The 19,744-nt window shown below is 47.7% G+C and overlaps 2 protein-coding genes across 3 annotated transcripts in view; one reads left to right on the forward strand and one right to left on the reverse strand.

Moving 5' to 3' along the window:
• The window catches only part of LANCL2 (LanC like glutathione S-transferase 2), a 32,811-nt gene extending 27,369 nt beyond the window's left edge, over positions 1 to 5,442 (forward strand). For both annotated transcript variants that reach the window (XM_056334894.1, XM_056334895.1), the window contains exons 8-9: positions 447 to 519; positions 2,270 to 5,442. In XM_056334894.1, coding sequence (XP_056190869.1) covers positions 447 to 519; positions 2,270 to 2,385 — 189 coding nt within the window. In that variant the 3' untranslated portion in view covers positions 2,386 to 5,442. The remainder of the gene's footprint in view (positions 1 to 446; positions 520 to 2,269) is intronic.
• A 7,465-nt stretch (positions 5,443 to 12,907) lies between these two features.
• The window catches only part of VOPP1 (VOPP1 WW domain binding protein), a 65,338-nt gene continuing 58,501 nt past the window's right edge, over positions 12,908 to 19,744 (reverse strand). The window contains exons 3-5 of the mRNA XM_056334896.1: positions 19,421 to 19,498; positions 17,243 to 17,379; positions 12,908 to 13,359 (exon numbers count right to left, since the gene is read on the reverse strand). Of these exons, the coding sequence (XP_056190871.1) occupies positions 13,178 to 13,359; positions 17,243 to 17,379; positions 19,421 to 19,498 (397 nt within the window). The 3' untranslated portion in view covers positions 12,908 to 13,177. The remainder of the gene's footprint in view (positions 13,360 to 17,242; positions 17,380 to 19,420; positions 19,499 to 19,744) is intronic.

A 19,744-nucleotide genomic window follows, 5' to 3' on the forward strand; every position in this document is an offset into this window, starting at 1 on the left:
CAAATTAGTGCACAGAAGTGAAAGAAAACCAAAATGCAATTAACAGCCCTAAGGCCTGAGCATGTGGATAAATTAAGTGCCAAGACAGATAAGAAGCTGATATTATAATATTAGAAAAATTTTGCCCTTGAAAATGAAAGTGTCTGCTCTCACAGCATTTTTCATTGACATGTAGCAGGGTTGATTTACAGAAAACAAAGTGAAGTACAACCCACGTAATTACATTGCTATGAAACTGAAAATTGTGCTGTGGAAATACATATCCTACAACCTAATGGCAGCCTTGTCCTGGCTGAAGTGGGACAAATTGATCTCAGACAGTGATTTCTGTGTTGTGTCTCTGCTTACACTATTTTATGTTTAGTACCTATTAAAGATAAGCAGATACTCAAGCTTGCATTTAGCAGTCTTAAATAAAAAACAGTTTCTAAAATTTTTTCCCCCAGTTTGCTGAATGGTGTTTGGAGTATGGTGCACATGGATGTCGTATTCCTGACCGACCTTATTCTCTCTTTGAAGGTAAAGTGGCAGTGGTGTTAATGCTGTTGTGTTATACAGGAAAGAAGGTTTTGGCACATGCTTAGGAGTTGGGAAATCTTTGGTGGGTTCCTCTACTATTAAAAATAGAGCCACCCCCTACCACCACCTCTGCTTAAAAGAATGGGGGGAGAAAAAGACAACAGACGGTAATTTGCTATCATGACTTCCGCTTTCGGTTGCGTTTCAGCAGTTGCCAATGTAAAGCCAGTGCCACTGTTACTCTGGAATAAAATTCTGCTGTGCTGGTGCCTCTTGGCTTAAAGCAAACAGAAGTCTGGGCAGCAGTTTTGTCACAGATGTTGTTGCAGAGGGACTGGGCAGAGGAGCAGCTGTGCGTAGGGGGTCTCGAAGTAGTTCCTGGCTTGTCAGAGCTAGGCCGCCTTTGCTGCAATACCAAAGCAAGGAAAAGCTAAGTTTTAATATGAACCCAAATCACTCAAACAGAAAAGTAATACAAAGTTCTTAGAGAATTTTCTGTCAGTTCAAAGTTGCTCCTAAATACTGTCCTCGAGCTTTGTCTGTTTTTTAATTTGTAGTTTATTTTCCATTCCCTATCTCACCCTTACATTTTAGAAACACAGTAGCAAGCAATGAACAGACCAAGTAAGGTTTGAGTAGGGCTGCTGCCTCATGAACCGTGAGCCTAGTGTGCCACCTATCACAAATGTGTGAGATTACAGCAGACCAAATAAAGACTATTTTACAAATAAACCAATCCAAGGTGTAAACACAAGAGAGCAGTAGTTATATGCATCCCTTCTAAGTACGGAGTTGATGTCTTAATGTTTAAGTGAGAAAAGTGTAAGTATTCTTATTCCTGAGAGCTCCCTTGCATGCACTTTTCGAGGGAAAAAGCAGCCATGCAATCTGTTACATAATAGCTTGAAATTTGTTGGGAAGGTGGAGTACTGCCAACAACAGGATGATTTGTGCTTTAATGCTGACATACAGCGTCTGGTTTAGCTTTTTAATGTCAGTGAATTTTTTTAAGAAAAATCTGAAGTCTCAAATTTGAGACAAAATGTCTTAATTCTGGGGATTATTTTTTTTTGTAGCCAAAAACTGTGCATGAAGTTGTCCAGTTCTGCGTGTATGTGCACACTTTCAGTGGAAGTTGCATGTGCATCTTACGGGACTGTGGTTTCGTTTGCATCGGATGCTGTATTTCAGGAAGGTTCCTTTGTATGTGCTTAGCTGCTGATGAAATAGAATTTTAACTTGATCGTAAAATGGAGCTAGTATTTTATTTGTATGCTTTCCTGCTGGAGGGTGCCTCTCTTATCTGTCCCCCTAAGAGTTTTATTAGGTGATGCGGGTGTTAGTGTTTCATACCTCTATGAGTAGTGAACAAATTAATCTTCACATTACAAGTATAATAAAGTTTTGCCTTTGTTTTTAATCAGTAAAATGACAAGCAAGAGCTGCTCAGATTTGGAGGGACAGTCCAAACTGGGATTTACTTTTTCTTTAATTGAAGTAACGTTGAGATTGTGCAGCTGAAAAGACGGTAGCAGAGAGTTCTTGGGGTTTGCCTTTGATCTTTTCCAATGAAACTTGGGTTCCTGGGTAAAGTACAGATGAACTGGCCTTTCTGTAGGCCCTAAGTCCACCTGTTCAAAAAAAGATCTACTTGAGGAGGTTGTTTGAACGGGTGCCATTGCTTTTGTTGTCAGTTGTGCTATTTTAATGTCAAAGATTTGCAAAGATCTCTTTTCTCATTATGTTTTAGGCATGGCTGGAGCTATTCACTTCCTCTCAGATATTTCAGTGCCGGAGACTTCCCAGTTTCCAGCATTTGAACTTGGACCTCAAAGGAGGGAAAACAAAGTGGAACAGGACAGTTAAAAGATCATTTTGAAAGGGGACTGATGCCAAGAGATGAGACTGTTTAGTGCCTCTGATACTGAACCAACTCGACCCTGAACTGACGGATGAATAAACCCCTTTCCTCACCCCTCTTGCCCCAAAGGACCATGAAGTCATTAGAGCATGAACGGGAGAAGCCACATTTGAGTTCTGTTAAAAGTGACACCTTCAGATGCAGGACAAGAGAAGTCAAGTTTTGAACTTTCTTCTGTTGTATTTGTCTTCTTCAGGTCTTTGACATGCTCTGCATGTTTATTGGTGTTGTGTGTTGATTCGAGTCTTTTGTTGTTAGCAAAAAGCTGGTCTCCTTGTGACTCTCTGTCCTGTACCTTCGTGCATGACTCACAACAGCAGTGTTGCTTTCTGCAGCGTGGTTGCGTAGAGAGTTCCACCTTACGCCAGAGAGTTTGCTGCAGGACAGTGTCCAGCTTCACTGGTGAGCTGGCAGCTTTGAAAAGAGATGAAAAACGGTTTTATGTTCATATTTTTCTGCTTTTTTCTCCACAGTCCCCAGAAGCTAAGGTGATGGAGATCAGCCCTTTTCAATGAAGAGGTGTGAGGCCATCTCTGTTTTCAGAAACTTCGCAGGCTGGAAGGGACCTGACTTGTCTTTTGCTGCTCTTGGGGGAGGTTGTTTTGAAAGCCTGAAAGAGCGGCTCCCTCCGATACCTGCACCTGGTTAGCGAGTTAAGCACTTGGAGCAGGTTGGAGATGCTTGTCCCCACCTCTGCAAAGCATCATCCCGTGGCATGAGCTTAAACTACAGGTGGAACTACCTGTACCAACCTCCTGCTGCCAGCGACAGGAGAGCAGGGACAGCGTAACTGTGCTTCTCCCCTGCACAAGGATTTGTAATAAACCTGTCCTGCAGCACCTACTATACAAATGAGTAAGGGAGGGTGTCAGGGCAGTTTCTTCTGCTGGTATCTCGGGGTGACTGTTGCTTCCGAACCGAGGTGGTGATTTGTTCTGGGCCCTTCCCTCCCTCTTCCAGCCCCGCTGCATTTAGCCCGTATAGTATGACAGAAGTGACAAATACCAGCTGCTTATGGAGGCTGCGGAAAATTAATAAGCAATATGAAACCATTGCTAGAGGCTGTAATTGAAGTTTATTTCATCTTAAAATGAAAAAAAAAAAAAACCCACACCCAAACCAACAGAAAAAGCCCTTTGCCCTTAGTTTTAACTGTGCTGCTAGTGCTTTGCTTCCCCTTGTGGTGTGGTAGGCTTGTGAAATACTAGACCTGCCTCCAGGTGCTCCTGAGTTGGGGAGAAGTGGGACACACTCCGAGTACACTGACGGTGGCTTAGGCATTCCAAATAGTAAGTACACTTACTGCTTGAGAAAGGTAAGCGTAGCATACTCCACTCGCTCAAGCTCTGTTGTCATCTTTCCTGCAGGTCTCCCTGTGCTCTGTCATTCCAGGTTGTTATTTTAATTGGTCTCTTCTGTTGGGCAGAGTGTGACAGGTGACAGAGTTTGACCTTCAAGGTGCGCATCGCGATACGTGACCTGTGGGCCATGTGCTGAGCGCCAGCGCTTCGGTCAGGCTTGGAGATGCACCGTTGCTCCCGAGCAGGTCTCTGAACGGTAGCGGCTGCCTGCCTTGAGCTTTATAGCGTTGGCTGCCAAATCCATTGGGATATTAATAATCTGCAAATTCAGTTCTGCTGGACGACAGCAGCAGTGCCAGTGCAGGGACAGCGTAACGTCACAGTGTAGCTCCTCTGCTGGTTCGTCACTTAGGACTCAAACACGGGAGCAGTGGGGGAGGGTTTTTCACTCCTCTGGCAAAGGGGAGATGAGGTGGGGGCACCAAACCTGGCTGCAGCTGTACAGCTGGAGATGAGGGGAAATGCTGAAAAGCCGGGGGGGGGAGGGCTGCTGCCTGGCAAGCAGCTGGGGTGCAGCACACGGGAGCAGCAGAACGCGGAGGGATCGGTGAGGAATGGGGAGAGCTGGTTGTGGGAGGCAGTGCAGGGCATGTACCAGTAGAGGCCATCTCCAGGGCCATGTTCCTCCGTGGCCAGCGTGCTGAGGTCTAACTCTGGGTTTCTTTCTTCAGCCTGTGGATCGCTGATCCCGCCCGTAGACAGGGAGGAGACTTGCCCGGTTTGAAGTCTCACAGAAATTTCTAACAAAGGAGGGAGAGGGCAGCTCTGATCCTGTTCCGTATCGCCCCCCACCCCTTTGTTCCTTCACCTGAGACTGCAGGGCGTGTGGGGTGGGTTAACAGGGAAGGGGCTTGCCAGGTTTGCAGGAACCACCTGCAAACACAGAACAGAAGCCACTGGCCTTCCTGGCAAATCCCACACGTGTCATACCGACTGCTTAACTGGGGGGTCAACAGGCAGGGCTTTGGCATTCAGTCATTGTACACAGATACGCCTTCTTGGTGGCTGAGCTTGGAACGGCACCTGTGGGAGGTAATATTTGGCTGGCTGGAGCCCAGGAGGAATTAAATCCTGTTGGTTTAAAAAATATAGAGGTATATACACATTTACAACAGCTTAATACTGAGCAGATCTCCAAGATGCTTGAGTGCACCAGTCAATAATGAGCAAGTCAGCTACCAGCTCTCTGTACCAAGCCAGCCTTCTGCTGCGGTGGGGCCTGGCACCGGCTTCCCTGCAAAATCCTCTTGGAATGGAGCAAGACTGGAAACTGAATGTATTGAGTTGTGAAGCGTCTGACTGTGTGTCTGCCTTGTCTTTCTGACATGACTTTCCCTGTGGCTCCTCTTTCCTGTTCACCACAGCGCTGTGATATCTAGGTGGCCCATTAAGAAAGGATAGTGTGCGAAGGTGAAAAAATGCATTTCACCAAGGCATTGTTTTCAGAAATCACATCAAACTAAGAATGTGGAAGATGTCTTAATAGTCCCTAGTTTGCTTTGTCTGTGTGTAATAGTCCATCTGTTGCAAAAAGCAGTAGTGTTAAAAATGGAGATGCTCTTTGGGCAGAAAAAGAGGAAAAAAATGCTGATTGTTTTGTTCTTTGGCTTTATTAGTAAAGATCAAGCTATGTGGTGGTAATTTGTGTGGTTCTTCTCTCCACCCCCACCCCCTGTAGTACTCCTTCCTTCCCTCCAGCACTGCGATGATGGTCCCACTCGTCTGACTGCTGAACGGCCTCTGATCTCACAGTCCTGCAGGATAAAACATGCTGGAGAGTGGGAAAATCTCTTTTTTTTAACCACCTTCTTTTACAAGCATTGCAGGTCTCTCTACTGCTGCTTCTCCTGGGTGATTTTTGCTGTACATCGCTTAGTGCAAAGCGTTGCTTTCCTTTCCGTCACATAGGTCCTGCTGAACAGTTCGCTGCTAAAGCCTGACTCGTGACTAGCTGGTTTTTAAGAAGACATGCCTGTCTCCAGGTGACTGAAAGCTGGTTTCCAGCTCTGAGAAGTCTTCATGTTTTTCTGTAGCTGGGCTTTAACGGAAGGAAACTGCAAGTATGCTGCAAGCAAGGGGCAGTATTTCTGTTTCGTAAAACCCCACGTGCGACTCGCAGCCCTCTTTGCCATTGAGAGCAACTGCTGCTTTTTTGAATTAATAGCATTATTTCTGGTCTGTAGGTAGGGAACTGAAAATAATCTGTGCAATTCAGCTGTATAGATAAAATTGTTAGGGCTATTCTAGCACAGTCAAAATAGGGCAGGTTAGAGAGGTGGGAGGAAGCATGTGTGCTGCGTGTCAGGTAACAGCTAGGCAGCAGCCTGCTGCCTCAGCCCTGTCCCGGCAGCGTATTTTGATGCAGCAGTCCTTTTCCTGGTGAAAACTGTTCGCTTTCCTCCCGTTTGTTTTCACGTCAATTCACAGGTGCAGGAACCCAGTCTCTGCCCAGCACAGCAACTGTGATTTGTATGCAGGGAGCAGTAGTGACATATCTTTAGCCGTCACTTCTCCTTGATGCCTGCAAATGGGCTGCTGGAACTCCAGCTGCAGCTATTCGATAAGCTCAGGTTAAGCAGCAGCAGAAAAGTACAGAGCCAGAGACGTGGGCAGAGATACATACACCTACCCTGTGCCTTCTCTCACTACGTAAAGCAAAAATAACACGCAAGTGCAGCTAGCGAGCTACCTTCCTGTACAGGGCTGGGGTCGGAGGGCTGCTTAACTTTTCCCTGTTCCCTCTGTTTTCTCTGCTGTCCCCTTCACCTTGTAGCACGTGGCAGCTTGGGGCGGTGGCTGCTGGTTGTACCTCTCCCCTTCTAATAGCATCCTTATCGTAGAAACCGCTATGCCGGAGCCTCTTGTGTCTGTGGAGTAGTTTCCCTGTCAAAAGAGTACAAGCAACTGTAAAATCCTGGAATAAAATCCTAGAAGGCAGCTCAGCTCCCCAGCAACAGGGCATGAGAGAGGAGGGCTGCCACGGCCCCAGGGCCCACACAGCTCCTGGCCCAGTTCAGTCGCCTCCTGAATTAGTAGTGATGCATTAGAAAAATGGAGGGGGATGGGGGGAAAAGTAAGGTTCCACTATCAGACAAGGTGTTTTATCTTCTTGTATGCCAAAAAGTGGCTTCTTGGGTAGATGCCTTTAAAACTAACCCATCTGAGGGCTTTGGGGGTGGTTGGTTTGTTTGAATTAGGGAAGAATGAGCAATACCTCCTTTGCTTCTTCGCATAGTCTGAAGGGCTTAGAAAATGTAGTCCCAGCTGTTTGTTTTCACAGCAGCGTAAGCTGTCACAGCACCCTAAAGAAAACAAAAAAACCAAAACACAACCACAAAACCTACCCACCAAACAAAAAAACCCCAACCTTGTCATTAAATTATCTTTTCCCAAAGTGATGAAACATGGGCACAGCTGCCTGGCAGCCCCGAACAGAAATGGCAGGACTCTCCAGGACAAGCTGGGTCCTATTTACAGTACAACTGATGAGTCAGCCTGCTAATTGCCGAGAGGCACAGAAGGTGCTGCAGGATGCTGCAGGTGACGTTTGCCCCTCTCCTATGAGCCATGGGGCAACCCGGTCACACCGGTGAGGAGGAGACGGAGGGGAGAATCAAGAACAAAACATCCATGAATGAGACAGTACTACTGCACTGGCTTCAGCCTGGCAGTGCGGCCGTGCAGGGCTCGCTCGTCTACCCCTTGGCAGGGCTGGTTCTGCCCGACAGCGTGTGCCAGGGCTGCGGATCTGCTGCAAGGCTGAAGCAGCAGCAAAACCTTAGGAACCCTCAGACCGCGATGAACTGAATTCATCCATTAATACGGAGCCTTCCCTCAGCAGTATGTAAGGCAGCAAGCACGCTGGAGAACAGCACTTTCATGGGGAGAAAATTTCATGGGAAAATCAAGCACCTCCTGAGCATGCGAGATGCCCTGGCAAGAGCCAGCCCTTGCCTTCGGTGGGAGCCTGAGGAAGTTCGAGCAGTGTCACCAGTGGCTGAAGGGTGAGCCTTAGCCTGGCTGCTCGGAGGCCTTACAGCCCTGCTGAAGGGCAAAGCAAGCCATTCCCATCGCTGCTTTTCTTCTGAGGGGGAATCACCTTGAACGAGATGGGAGCATCCTCCTGCTGCAGGGCTGAAAGGAGACGTATGGAGCGTACAAGGGAGGGGATGGGAACCAAAAGCTGAAGGAAAGCAATTCCCAAAGTCTCCTGTCCCAAAGCAGGACATGGAGCAGCTGCAAGGCCAGCCCCACAGTCACTGAGTCGCTCTGTACCCCTGCTTACTCCTGACAGTAGCTAGTTTGAAGATGGTTCTGCAAGCATATTCTTCCTCTCCTCCCCACTTAACCCACTGCAACCCCCCAACAAACCCTGGCTGATAACTGATGTCTGCCCAACCCCCTGGAGCTGCCCCCGGGCACGGAGCGTCACGCAGGATGCCGAGCAGCAAGTTTTCAAGCTGTGCCACTTCACGCCTTTACTGATGGACATGGGATCGCTTCTGTGCCTCTGCTGGTGCTGGGTCACACCCACCCACCTGTCACCCACATCCCACCCTCCCGGCCAAAAGTCTCCCGCGAGCAGCACCTACCCCAGGCCTGCCAGCGCTTTCTACACCAACTGCCCTGCCAGCCCTCCATGGCCACCATGCAGGACGGGGCTGCAGGAGTCGAGGGCAGCCATGCAGGGATTGGAATTGATTTTATGCCAAATCCCATCGAGCTGAGCATTTACACATCACCCAGTCTGCAATACACTTGACAGGCAGCGCATGACCAGCTGCATGGTACCACCTGCATCTGTCCCCTGCTGCCGGGGTTTCGTGGCTGCAGGCGGTGGCAGGGTGGTTCCCACACGACAGACACAGGGGCAGGCAGACACTGCCCGCCTCACCCTCAGCTTGCCCCCTAAACCACGATTTAAGGTCTGTTCCACCAAAGAGGTGCATGACTAGGGTGTGGAGGAGTCAGGATAAGCCTGTCACAAGCATTTACCCTTAGCAGTCATCAGGCAGCCAATCGAGTTGACATAATCCAAAACAAATCTCAAGGTGTTCCAGGATCGGTAGGCAGACTGGTTCAAGTAATGACCTGAAAAACACTCAAGAAATAAACTATTCCCTCCACGCGGAGAGCAGAGCCCTGCACCCCTCTGGCCTGGGAGCCACACGGCTGGTGGGATAAGGTGGGGCAGCGCTCGCCCAAGAGCTCATCGGGAGGCAGGTGGATGATGCGTTGGTCACGCGTGGCTACCTACAGCTGATGGGAAGGGAAGCAAACAGGGCTTTTCAGTCTCATCAGCGATGGTAGAGGAAGAACTAGCAGCTGGCACCTGCTCAGAAACACGACCAGGTCCGCAGCCCCGCAAACACGCGATGGTGGGAAGGTTTACTGCGTGAGGAGATGGCCAGCTCCCCATTGCAAGCCACGGAGTCTCAGGAGTACCACCTTTAACAGAGAGACCAAGCTGATGACAGCATACCTAGAGGCACAAGCTGCACACGAGGATCCTTCCAAGCCTATGAAGACCCCTGCCGACTCCCTCCCTGCACGATCCCCAGCAGAACACAGCCAGCCACAGCATTTGCTCTCCTTCATTGAGACTGGACCAACGGCAAAACCTCCAGCTGAAACCCAACTGCCCAGCCACAAAAAGGGCAGGTTCCCTCCCCATCCCACCGCGCAGCCTGTTGCAGAAGCCTTGGATGTACAAAGGCCTGGCCCCACCAGAGCTGGGGGCAAGGTACACCAAAAGCCTTTTCTCTCAAAGCACTGCTGGAGATTTCATCATGGCAGAAGGCGCCTGACCCTCTCCTCCTCCCCGTTTCTGCCAGGGTCACAGCAGCAGAGACCTCAAAGGTTTCCTTACCCACCTAGGCATGTTCCTCCCGATCACTGCCTCCTCACAGGTACGTCAGACACATTTTGAGGACAACACAGCTGAAGAAAGGACCTCCAGGGGGTAACGTTTATGTTCCGGGCTCCCACCCACCCCAGGCTCTGTGGCTCAACTTAAGCACTTCCATTCTGCCCAAACCCTGGTCAAGCCATTTAAACCTCCTGTATCAAATGCCTCTGCAAGAACCAGGGGACTGATTCCTACAACACATTAAATCGACTTCCTGATGTAGATGGCAAGATCACAAAGGCAGGGGGGGGATTAGCCCCGCACCCTGGCCCGGTGCTCCGGGGAAGGGGCAGGGCAGCGCCCCACACATCCCTAGGGCTCCCAGCCACCAGCACTGACATTTTGCAGTCCAACCACCACCTTGCCTTGTCAGTGAGGTTAGAGAACCAAAATCTCCGTTGGGTTAGAGAGGGCAGTAGCAGCACCCAGAGATTCAGACGCGGGCATCCCAGCAGATAAAGCATCAGCGCACCGCAGGGAAGCTCACATTAGCTGCTGGTAGCTCCTGGGGCACCACTGCTGCCAAGTAAAATCCTGTTAGAAGATGCTGTTTTCCTTCACCTGTGGGACTGCACGCCTGGCCTGTCCTCTCTGCCTACTGTTGAGAAGTAGCTCTGCCCTTTCCAGCGGTGTGCCTGCGGCCCGTTTCATAGCTGGCTCAAAGTGCTGTTGAGTACAAACCTCTCGGTGGCATTAGCCCTGCCTTTCCTCCTCTGCACACAAGAGTTCTTTACCGGTAATATAAAGAATTTTAAACATACAATTCAGGAAAAGGCAACAAAGAGGGCTAGAGATACAGCAGCATCCAGTCTTACTTTAATAAAATGCATTTCAAAAGAAGTGCCGGCACAAGTTTTATGTGCAATAGAAGCCCCCGAGACTATAGAAAGATCTACTTCCGTTCCACTCACCCTCCAAACCAACTTTGCAAAGTGTGCAATGTACATTCCCAATCAACCTCACACTGTTGATATTGCCCTACCAAAAGTTACAGGGTTTTTCCCTTCTTCCTCTCCACTTCCTTTTTTTTTTTTTAAGCTAAGAGGGGGAAAACGGGGGAGGAGAAAAAAAGAAAACCTAACAGTTTGCAAAAGCGTGGCAATGAGAGGAAAGGCACGTAAACAGTTTGCAAGTAATTCATATGAATGCCCACACAGGTGCTGTGTTTTCAGAGCAGACCAAGCAGGTTTGCTAGCAGAGGAGCGCATGTGCTGTAGGAGGTGGTGTCAGCCACGAACACTAGCAAATAAACCAGCCAGACTTCAGGAAAACTTTACCAGAAGTTGAACTTCAATGTACAGCATAAGAATTCACTATAAAAGGTTTCTATTCAATATGTCCAGGAAAATGCCAACTGTCATAGATACATTTCATAATATAAAAGGACTTAACATCTATCTACTAACATGAGGTCTGTTGTAATTTCTATTGACAGAAAAAGAAAGGTTGGATTTGCTTTTAAAAACCTGTCATGTATACACACCCATATTCAGTGACATATGCAGCTTTAAACCTCAAGTGCACACTAATTTAGAAAATATATACAGTTGTGGTGTGCAGATGGACCTAGTCATCATACATGAAGTGTACTTTTTTGTCAAGTGCCTGCCAGCCTGCACTGCACACACAGAAATACTTCACTTTGTCCCTTGTTATGATCCGCAGTCAGGGGAAGCCTCAGTTACAATTCCACCCAGGTCAGGTCTGCAGGAATGAGCCTCCCAAAAGCCAGCTCTGCTCCAGGTGACTCCACCAGTCAGAAACAGTGTTTAGAAACAGTGACGCTTCACGGTTTTTCTGTCAGAGACGCACGTTCGTAACAAAAGGGATACTCTTTTCTGCCAGTTCTGCAAATACAGCTTGCTGCCTAGGAGCAAGTCCTCACAAGCCACTTGCTTGTGCAATTGGAAAAAAAAAAAGTCTTCCGACTACCTCAGTGAGCTCTGTGCCCTGGCTGGAGCAACACAGGAGCCATCGGTGTACTGGCAGCGAGTAAGCGCTCGCCCGGTACCCAAAGAACCATGCCGGACTCCTAACCCTCAGCTATGCAGGGCTCTGCAGGTCCTTCAGCAGCAGAAGGTGATGGCATCTTCTTTTTGTCACTCATTACTGACACGGCTCTGAGCATGCACAAAGGGAGAAGGTCCCATCAGTCACGTCTCAGAGTAGCTTCACGTTTTTGCTAGACATAGATGGGTGAGAGAGCCCCTGCAGGTGAAGGGGCTCTGTGTTTCTTTGAAGGTGTTGACTTGTGGTTGCTCAGTCGCCCACGAGCGTGAGACGGTGAATTGGGAAGCCTGGGGCCACTCACAGCAAAACGCACAAAGAACTAAGGGTTAACAAAAGCCAAACCATCTGCGCATCAGGTCAAGGAACTGCTCTTATGCACCAGTCCCACAAAGTTATTTATTTGCCTGACCTAGACAGGAGAGAAGTTTTTACATATCTGTCACCTGGAGATGACAGCTCTACTCAGTACCCTTTGTGGCAGCAGTATGACCACGATGAAACCTATTTCTCAGGGACACAACTCCCGCCAGCATCTAAGGGAGCAAACCTTGAAGTGTGTTCCCATTCCCTCTTACTGTAATTATTTTTCAGTTTAGGGAAGAAAACTTACCTACGTATTTCTGTGTTTCTAACTGTTCTGTCCCGAGGCACAAGGTCTGAGGTTGTATCACTTCCCTCTCACTACCAACCTTCAGGTCATCGGCTGTGTCAGACAGTCTCGCTGCTGGCCAAACAAGGGGGGCCAGGGTGCCGCCCACACCGGCACAGTCCGGGTGCTGGCCAAGAAACACTCCAGTCCTGGTCCTTCACTTTTTGGAGGCATCGTTTAAAGCAATGACTCCCCTCTATCTAGGGCGCTTGGCAAGGCCCCTGCCACGACTCGACCAGCACTGGTGCTCCAGTCACAGCAACTTCTATCACAGCGTCTTTCTGTTCTGCATCAGAACCAAGCTGTACAAGAAAATCTTAAAAAGAAGATGGTGGTCACCATTTCTGGTAAAAGCATCGCGCTGCCTCTTCTACTTCTACCCTCTTTCTCTGTCATTCCCCTTAGATGAGGGCGATTGTGCTACAGGGTCTTAGGAGAGCGCACATCGCGCTGGGGCTGCAGGAAGAACTGCTATCAGTAGCCTGCCACAATGCAATTAAACCCATGATGGAAATGAACAATAAATAAAGAGGAAGACATACAGGTTTTAAATATAGGTTTCCATTAAAAGCATTACAAAGACAACTTCTCTCATTTTGAGGACAAAGAAAAAATCCACTTCTACTAAAAAAAATAATATTTAAAAATCACCCCTTTGCAAGTAACTTTAATGAGGAAAGGTGCAGGGAAGGGAGGGAGAGAGGACTTGGAGAACTAGCAAGTGTTCAAAAGGGCAGATGCCCTCCATCTCGGTCATTTTGCAATGGCACCTTCTTCTCACACAGTCAGGTCAGAGAGCCAAAGAGTCCTCACGTGGAGGATTTCACCACCTGCTCGTAAGGGGGAGGTGGCGTGTTGCAGTAGGAAGGTGGGGGTGGGTAAACCGGGTTTCCTTGCGGGGAATTGGGCTGGACGTGGAAAGCCATAGCCATGGGATTCATCACAGGTCCACCTGGATCTGTGTAATACGGCACTCCGGGTTGTTGTGACCCTGAAAGGAAGGAGAGGAGAGAAAAGGCATCAACAACGGCAGCGACATAAGCTTGTGCTCTCCCAGCCTGTGCTTTGCACCCTGAGACAAGTTTTCTCAAAGTGTTCATCAGAGCAAAGACAAGGCGTCACCTTTCTCCCACTCCAGAGAAATCCCAGGCTTGCGGGACTTACATTCACTTCTTGGGATTTCACCAAAAAGTTTCAAATTCCCGTGCAATGACAATCATTTAGTGAAACACAGGACACCAGACCCCCGGACAGAAAAGCCACCATGCTGGCGGAGAGGAGAGCTGTGGGGTCCCAGGTGGACAACAGGGCTCCCACTGCAGCCCCGACTTGGGTGTCAAGTCTCACCAAAGGGCTTCACAGATTATTTTGTGGGTGCTGGATCTGCCTGTAAGCCAGAGCACATCTCAAACAGATAATTTCCCTTCTAGGCATGACAGAGCTAAGGAGTAAACACGTACGAACCAAAACCCCAAGCTGAAGCCCATTATGGCTAGCTAATGCAATGGGGCAGGATCGCTTCACACAGATTAAAATTAGGAAACGATGTTGGAGCCTGCAGGGACAAGGAAAGGAAACGTACAATCAAACACAAAATTCCTTGGCCGTGACACATGAGGACTAGCAGAGACTGCTGCCATGAGGAATAACAAAGGTGGCGTGCAACCCTCCTCAGATAGCACAGAGGGTGGTGGAAGACTATTTAATGCAATTCCAGCAATTTAAGTCACAGACTGCCTCTATCTCAAGATGTAAATTAGTTTTCCTCTCTTTTCCTATTTAAATAAAGCTGGACTGGGAAAAAAATATAATCTTGGCTGAGCAACAGGTTTTCTTTTGGTGTGAGTCTGTTTTTCCTGTAATGACACAGCCTCTAAGGGATTTTCCCCTCAGTCACTCCCTTCCGTGACTTAGGGACACTGGGACTCTATTGCCACAGAAGGAATACAGGCTTTTTGAAGCCTTAAGTGTCCTTTAGGACTTCAAGTGTTCAGGAAGGAGCTACATACCAAACCCCAAACCACGTCCTTACAATATTGAATCAGATGGTTGAGCCACAAGGCACAGGGATGCAAACTGTCCCAGAGCCTGGGGTGTCTGCCTAGGGAGCTTTGTTTGGGCACTTGGAGCAAAAAGGATGGGAAGCAGATCAGGAATGCAGCTATTTCCTTCTTAACACAATAAGTTTCAACACCCCATCACAGTAATTTTTCCTGTCTGAACCAAGAGGGCTGCTCTACAGTCTCTCCTCCTCCGATCCAGCAACCAGAAGCCCCCGTTCTGCTTCCATGTACAGCATCAGCACACAGCTGTGGGACAGCCAGGCTGAGAACAGGAGCCAAGTCCCACCTCTCCGAAGTCTGGGCTAATACTCTTTCTGTAGCCTTTTTCTTAAGCAATTTTGTTTTAAAGTTAAATTCTGCCCAGCTCTGCATTTCTGCTGTTTCCACCCGCACAGGGAAACGTGAGAGGTTGGAGGCAGCTCACTGCATCTCGTTCTTTAGGAAAATTACGGTTTTCATCAAAAGTTGCAGGTATAATTATTGAATTGGGGGGAGGGGGCAAGCGTGGACACCAATCTTTTGCGATATTTTTTCAGTTCATAAAACCCAGCAGAAAACAACACCCGAATACCAGCTTCTTTGGGGGGATCAGCTCAGTAAGTACTTGTAAAGCATCTACAAAGGGACCCCAGCTTTTCTAGCACCTGAACTACCATTTTGGGGCTATGCATGCCAGGGATGAAGTGAAAGATACCACCAGGTCTGCAAACTGCTGCTTGCAGGTGAGGTGTTCAATCCATTTTCCCAGTCAGACCCACAGAAAAAGCACTCCCACTTCAGGCTGCTGCTGGGGTGGCAGATGATGCTGCCATTGTCTCTTCAGGGAAGGAGGGAGATGGGCAAGGAGCCACGTGTCAAGGGCTACACCTCAACAGTGAGCTGGTTACTGCTACCAGATCTAGAAAAGGAGCTAGTGGGAAATAAGAACTTGGTTGACTACTAATTCCCATTGCTTTTGTTGTTGCATGTTCCCACAAGAGCAGAAAAAAAAATAAAAATGGTGAGGTTAGCTCAGAGACCAAAGCTCTTCAGTAACAGCAGTAACGGCCTGGAAGCAGGTAGCATAAGCAGGTCATCAAAGGGCTTGTGCCTGTTTTATATTTACCCACAACTTGTGTTCCATGAAGTGTCACGAAAAAGGAAAACCGTGCTCAAAAATTAAATCTGGTGTTTGCCAATCTAGCCAAAGACGCTCCCTGTTCGCATCATCTTGAGGTTATTTTTCAGGCTTAAAAATATTAGTTTAGTTTGGCTCGCCCCCAGCCCTCCGCTGTTGAAAAATAAATACTCTCTGTGGAAATGCTTATTCAGTCAAGCACAAAACCAGATGCAGAATGGAAGCCCTAAAAAAACCTCTTAAGGTTTAAACAAAAAGAGGGTGAATAAAATGTCAGTTTGTGTCCGTAACATCATTTTATCCATTTAGACCTGTGAGAGAGAGAAGCACGTCCTATGACTACATGCTTTAGGACGCCAGAAAGGTTATTTCCAAAGCCTGCACAAGGCACGGGGGTGTGCAATAGCCAGCAGGACAGCGGGGAGAGCCCAAATGTTACGTCTCTGTGCAATGCTCATAGTGAGCACAGTGAGCTAGAAGGGGTTTAGGATGCTTTTCTAAGGAGGCTGTCTTGGTGCAGCCACAGTATTGCACAGAGATGTAATGGTTCAGAAGACAATTTTTGATAGAGTGTTCTGAGGCACCAAAATTTCAGAGCGATCCTCCTTCCCATTATAAAATACTGAGTAGTATTTCCACTTTCAAGCCAGTATGAAATAAAAAACAAACTGCCAATTCCCCAAAAAGTTATCAGAAAAGATAATTATCCTCTGGCTTCAGCTCTCTAATACAACGTGCAACAAGATGACAGCCCGGGAAGAAAAGTGTCAGCATACCAAGCTGCCTGCGCATGACTGTGTACTTCCAGTGGCACAAATTAGCACTGGCTTATGCAATCTGGACAGTGGTTAAAAATGTCTCCGTTTGGCCTTGCTGAGGCAGGGAGAAAGCAAGCACCGCAGCCCGCACTCAGATAAAATCTCAGCGCTGTAAAAGGTTTTCCAGCTAGAGATAGGCTGGGGTCAAAATGCTCCCATATGGCACAAGCATCTTCTGCTTACAAGTGAGTCTTATTTTGTAGAGCTCTCCCAACTGGGACTGTCTAACAGCCAGAGGGGAAGGAATAACAAACTTAGAGAGCAGTCCTGCCGGGGCAGACATCACCAGGTAGATCCTCCTGATGCTCACAGCTATCAGTGATCAGAGAGCCAGCAATCAGACTGACAAGGGGAGGACTGCTTTGCTGCAGAAAAACTAGCACAGCAGAGGGAGGGAAAATCAAAAAGGCCAGACTTACAAGATAGGCCCATCTTGGAAGAAAAATGCTAGGCTTTCCTTCACCTCTGCCCATCGTTATCATTAAAACTCTATATTTAAAACTCTGCCTTCACATCACTGTCCATTTTGGATGCCTACGGTTTTGTCTACACTGCAAAGTGAGAGCCTCCTAGCCTTCTCCCATGCACGGGCACACAGCTGTAAAGGTGTTAGATGCCGCAACAGAAGGGAGCTCAAAGCCCTGTCATGCTGGGTTTCAAAAACACTTCTGTACACAGCAGCTGAATTACACTGTTTGAAAGGCAGGAGACCTCACTCCTCGCGGGAGGTGGCCGCATGGTTTAGTGCAGTGCAATCCCTCATCCACATCCCAGTTTCTAAAAACGAGCCAAACAAAACCCCCAAACCCACCCCTTTTTAAATGCCTTGGCAAATGTAAGAAATCAGTGCGACTTGTTTAACGAGCAGTTTCTGACCTGATGCAGTGTTGACTGGTTGTCTGGTGTAAGACACATTAAAAGTAGGTTCTTCTACTAGTGGAGGAGGGTACATCCGCCTTCGGATAAAGAAACCAGCTCCACAACAGAACAGAACTCCCATCATCAAAAGGAACCTAGGCAAAGAGAAGAGGGAAGTCAAAACCCACCCACATCCAGGCAGCTCTCAAACCCAGAGCGTTTGTCGAGAGAAACAGGAGTATCATCTAGCAATCATCACCCTACAACTTTTACCAGGGTTTCTTAAATAGGTTGTCTCTTGAGAGCAGGTCTATGTCATCTGAGATAGCACTCGTGGGGCACTTTGGGTCTATTACAGATGACTTCAGCGATTAACACTATTGTCCGATGTTTTCTGCCACAAAAAATGCAAATTTGGAACTAAAACGCCCTCGGACTTTTGGAAAGTTCAGGTTCATACCTGACCGTTGCACTGGCATGCTGAACTGAAATTCCAGGTCAAACTGCGTATCTTGGACACAAGCCTTGTACTTACAGCATCGAGGCCAGCCAGGAGGTTTGTGGGGGACAGAGAGGAAAACTATTCTGCAGCTGCCCTTAAAAGAAGATTCTTAGATGTTCTTAAATTACTCAAGACTGTAATTCTGTCTCCTGTGGGAAATACGGTAGCTGGCATTTAAGCTCAAGCCAGAAGACTGAAGCACTCAGCACTGAAGATGACAAGCTTTGCTTTGTGCTTCCTAGACAGGATACACATTCCTGAGGAAAAGGACATTATTCTGCTTCAGTTCTTCTCCCAGTTCCTTTTCCAAACTGACTAAGCTGTCCTCGCCATTCCCTTGGTGCTGTGGAAACAGGCACATGCAACAAGGGCAGGTCAGATAATTTTTCTTCTTCAGACAGTGGCTTTCGCCATATTTCCTTGATACCAGACATGCTGGTGGCTGGTGCAAGCTCCCGTAAACCCAAACGATTCTCCTGCCTCTAACGGCCACTTCATTTCAGGGCCTTTTACTGGAGAATGATGACAACAGTGCTCTTTTGGAAAGGATGGTAGTTGGCCAGAGGTAAGCCTACACACCACGCTCACCTCCCCAGGAGCACCGCCAGGTGCCCAAGAGGAGGAGCGTGACACTGCACAGCAGCGAGAGGTATTGCATGGAAACGGTCAAATTCTGTTCTTGTTTCTGCAGTGGAAACGAGAGCAGAAGGAGGTCCTGTTTCCCTGAGCCAATATTAATACATTCTCCCTTTTGGCAGTGTTCCTGCCAAGGATTTGTTCTGAACAGAAAAACAGAGATTTACGACGTCACCCCAGGGATTGAGATGCAGAGCTCTTCAGTTATATCAGTAAGGATTGTACACCAAAATCCCACAGTCAGCTTTGGGAAATCTCTGTATTATAGCATATATCAGGCTTCTGTTTTTCAGTGTTTATTTGTTTCAATTTTGAAGGCTTTTTTTTTTTTTTTAAGCAGTCTTCCAATTCTACATGAAAACGCCTGAAATCAGGTTTTCTAGGAGAGCTTTTGCTTTCTCTCTACTGTAATGGGAAGGTTTTATTCAGGTGCTTTCTTAAATTCCTCTCCAAAATGAATTTACCTTATTTTTTCATTACACATATAACAGTGATTAGTTTAAGCTTTATCCAGATTACTGAGCTGCTGGTTTCACAAGCTCAAATCTTTCTGCCTTCTTTTCCCTTGCTGTCATCTCCAGTGAAATCCTCAGAGTCACAAATGTACTTCTCTTCCTTTTTAATTGAAACCTCAATTCAGCTGGCAAGAATATCTTAAACCATGCCTAAATGCACAATCCTTCTTATACAATCCTCTTTTAAAACTCGGTGCCCAACAAAATTGCACAAACTCTGCTGCTTGGTCATAGCTGGGACAGGCATAAGGAATCCAGCAATTTTGTATAAAAGTGGGACTGCTGCAGAAGGCCAGCAGGACACAGAGGCAGGAAAGGTCAATGTGACACAAGTGACCTCCTTTTTCAGTGTTTTCTTACTACATCAGGGGAATCTTACAAGAAAAAAAAAGGAAGTCCTTGCATTTGTACGTACACACGTACATCACTGCGTACTTGTATCTGCTTTACTTTAAAATACTAGGGCTGGCAATACCCTCATTTAAGTCCTACAAACAAGACAAGAACAGGACAAACATAAAATTCCCAAATGTCCTGACCTACCAAAAATACCATAGTCGCTGGATAGAGAGAGCTCTTACACAGCATCTTGAACCACAGCAATCCTCATAGGAGCGACATCTGCAGAGAAACAAAGAGGAAAGGGCGTTAGGGGAGTGGGTGTCACTCAGACTGAAACGGCATCCCCAACCCTGATGGTGCTCCCATCCCTGCCCAGGGCGTCACTTACAACATCACCATCAGCTGGGGAGGCAAAGCCTCCCAGGGGTGTTCAGGGCCAGGCTGGATGGGGCTTTCAGCAACCTGACCTAGCGAAAGATGTCCCTGCCCACGGCTGGGGCTGGCCTAGATGATCTTTAAAGGACC

The sequence above is a fragment of the Falco biarmicus genome, chromosome 4 (genome assembly GCF_023638135.1).
Source record: "Falco biarmicus isolate bFalBia1 chromosome 4, bFalBia1.pri, whole genome shotgun sequence".
NCBI classification, from domain to species: domain Eukaryota; kingdom Metazoa; phylum Chordata; class Aves; order Falconiformes; family Falconidae; genus Falco; species Falco biarmicus.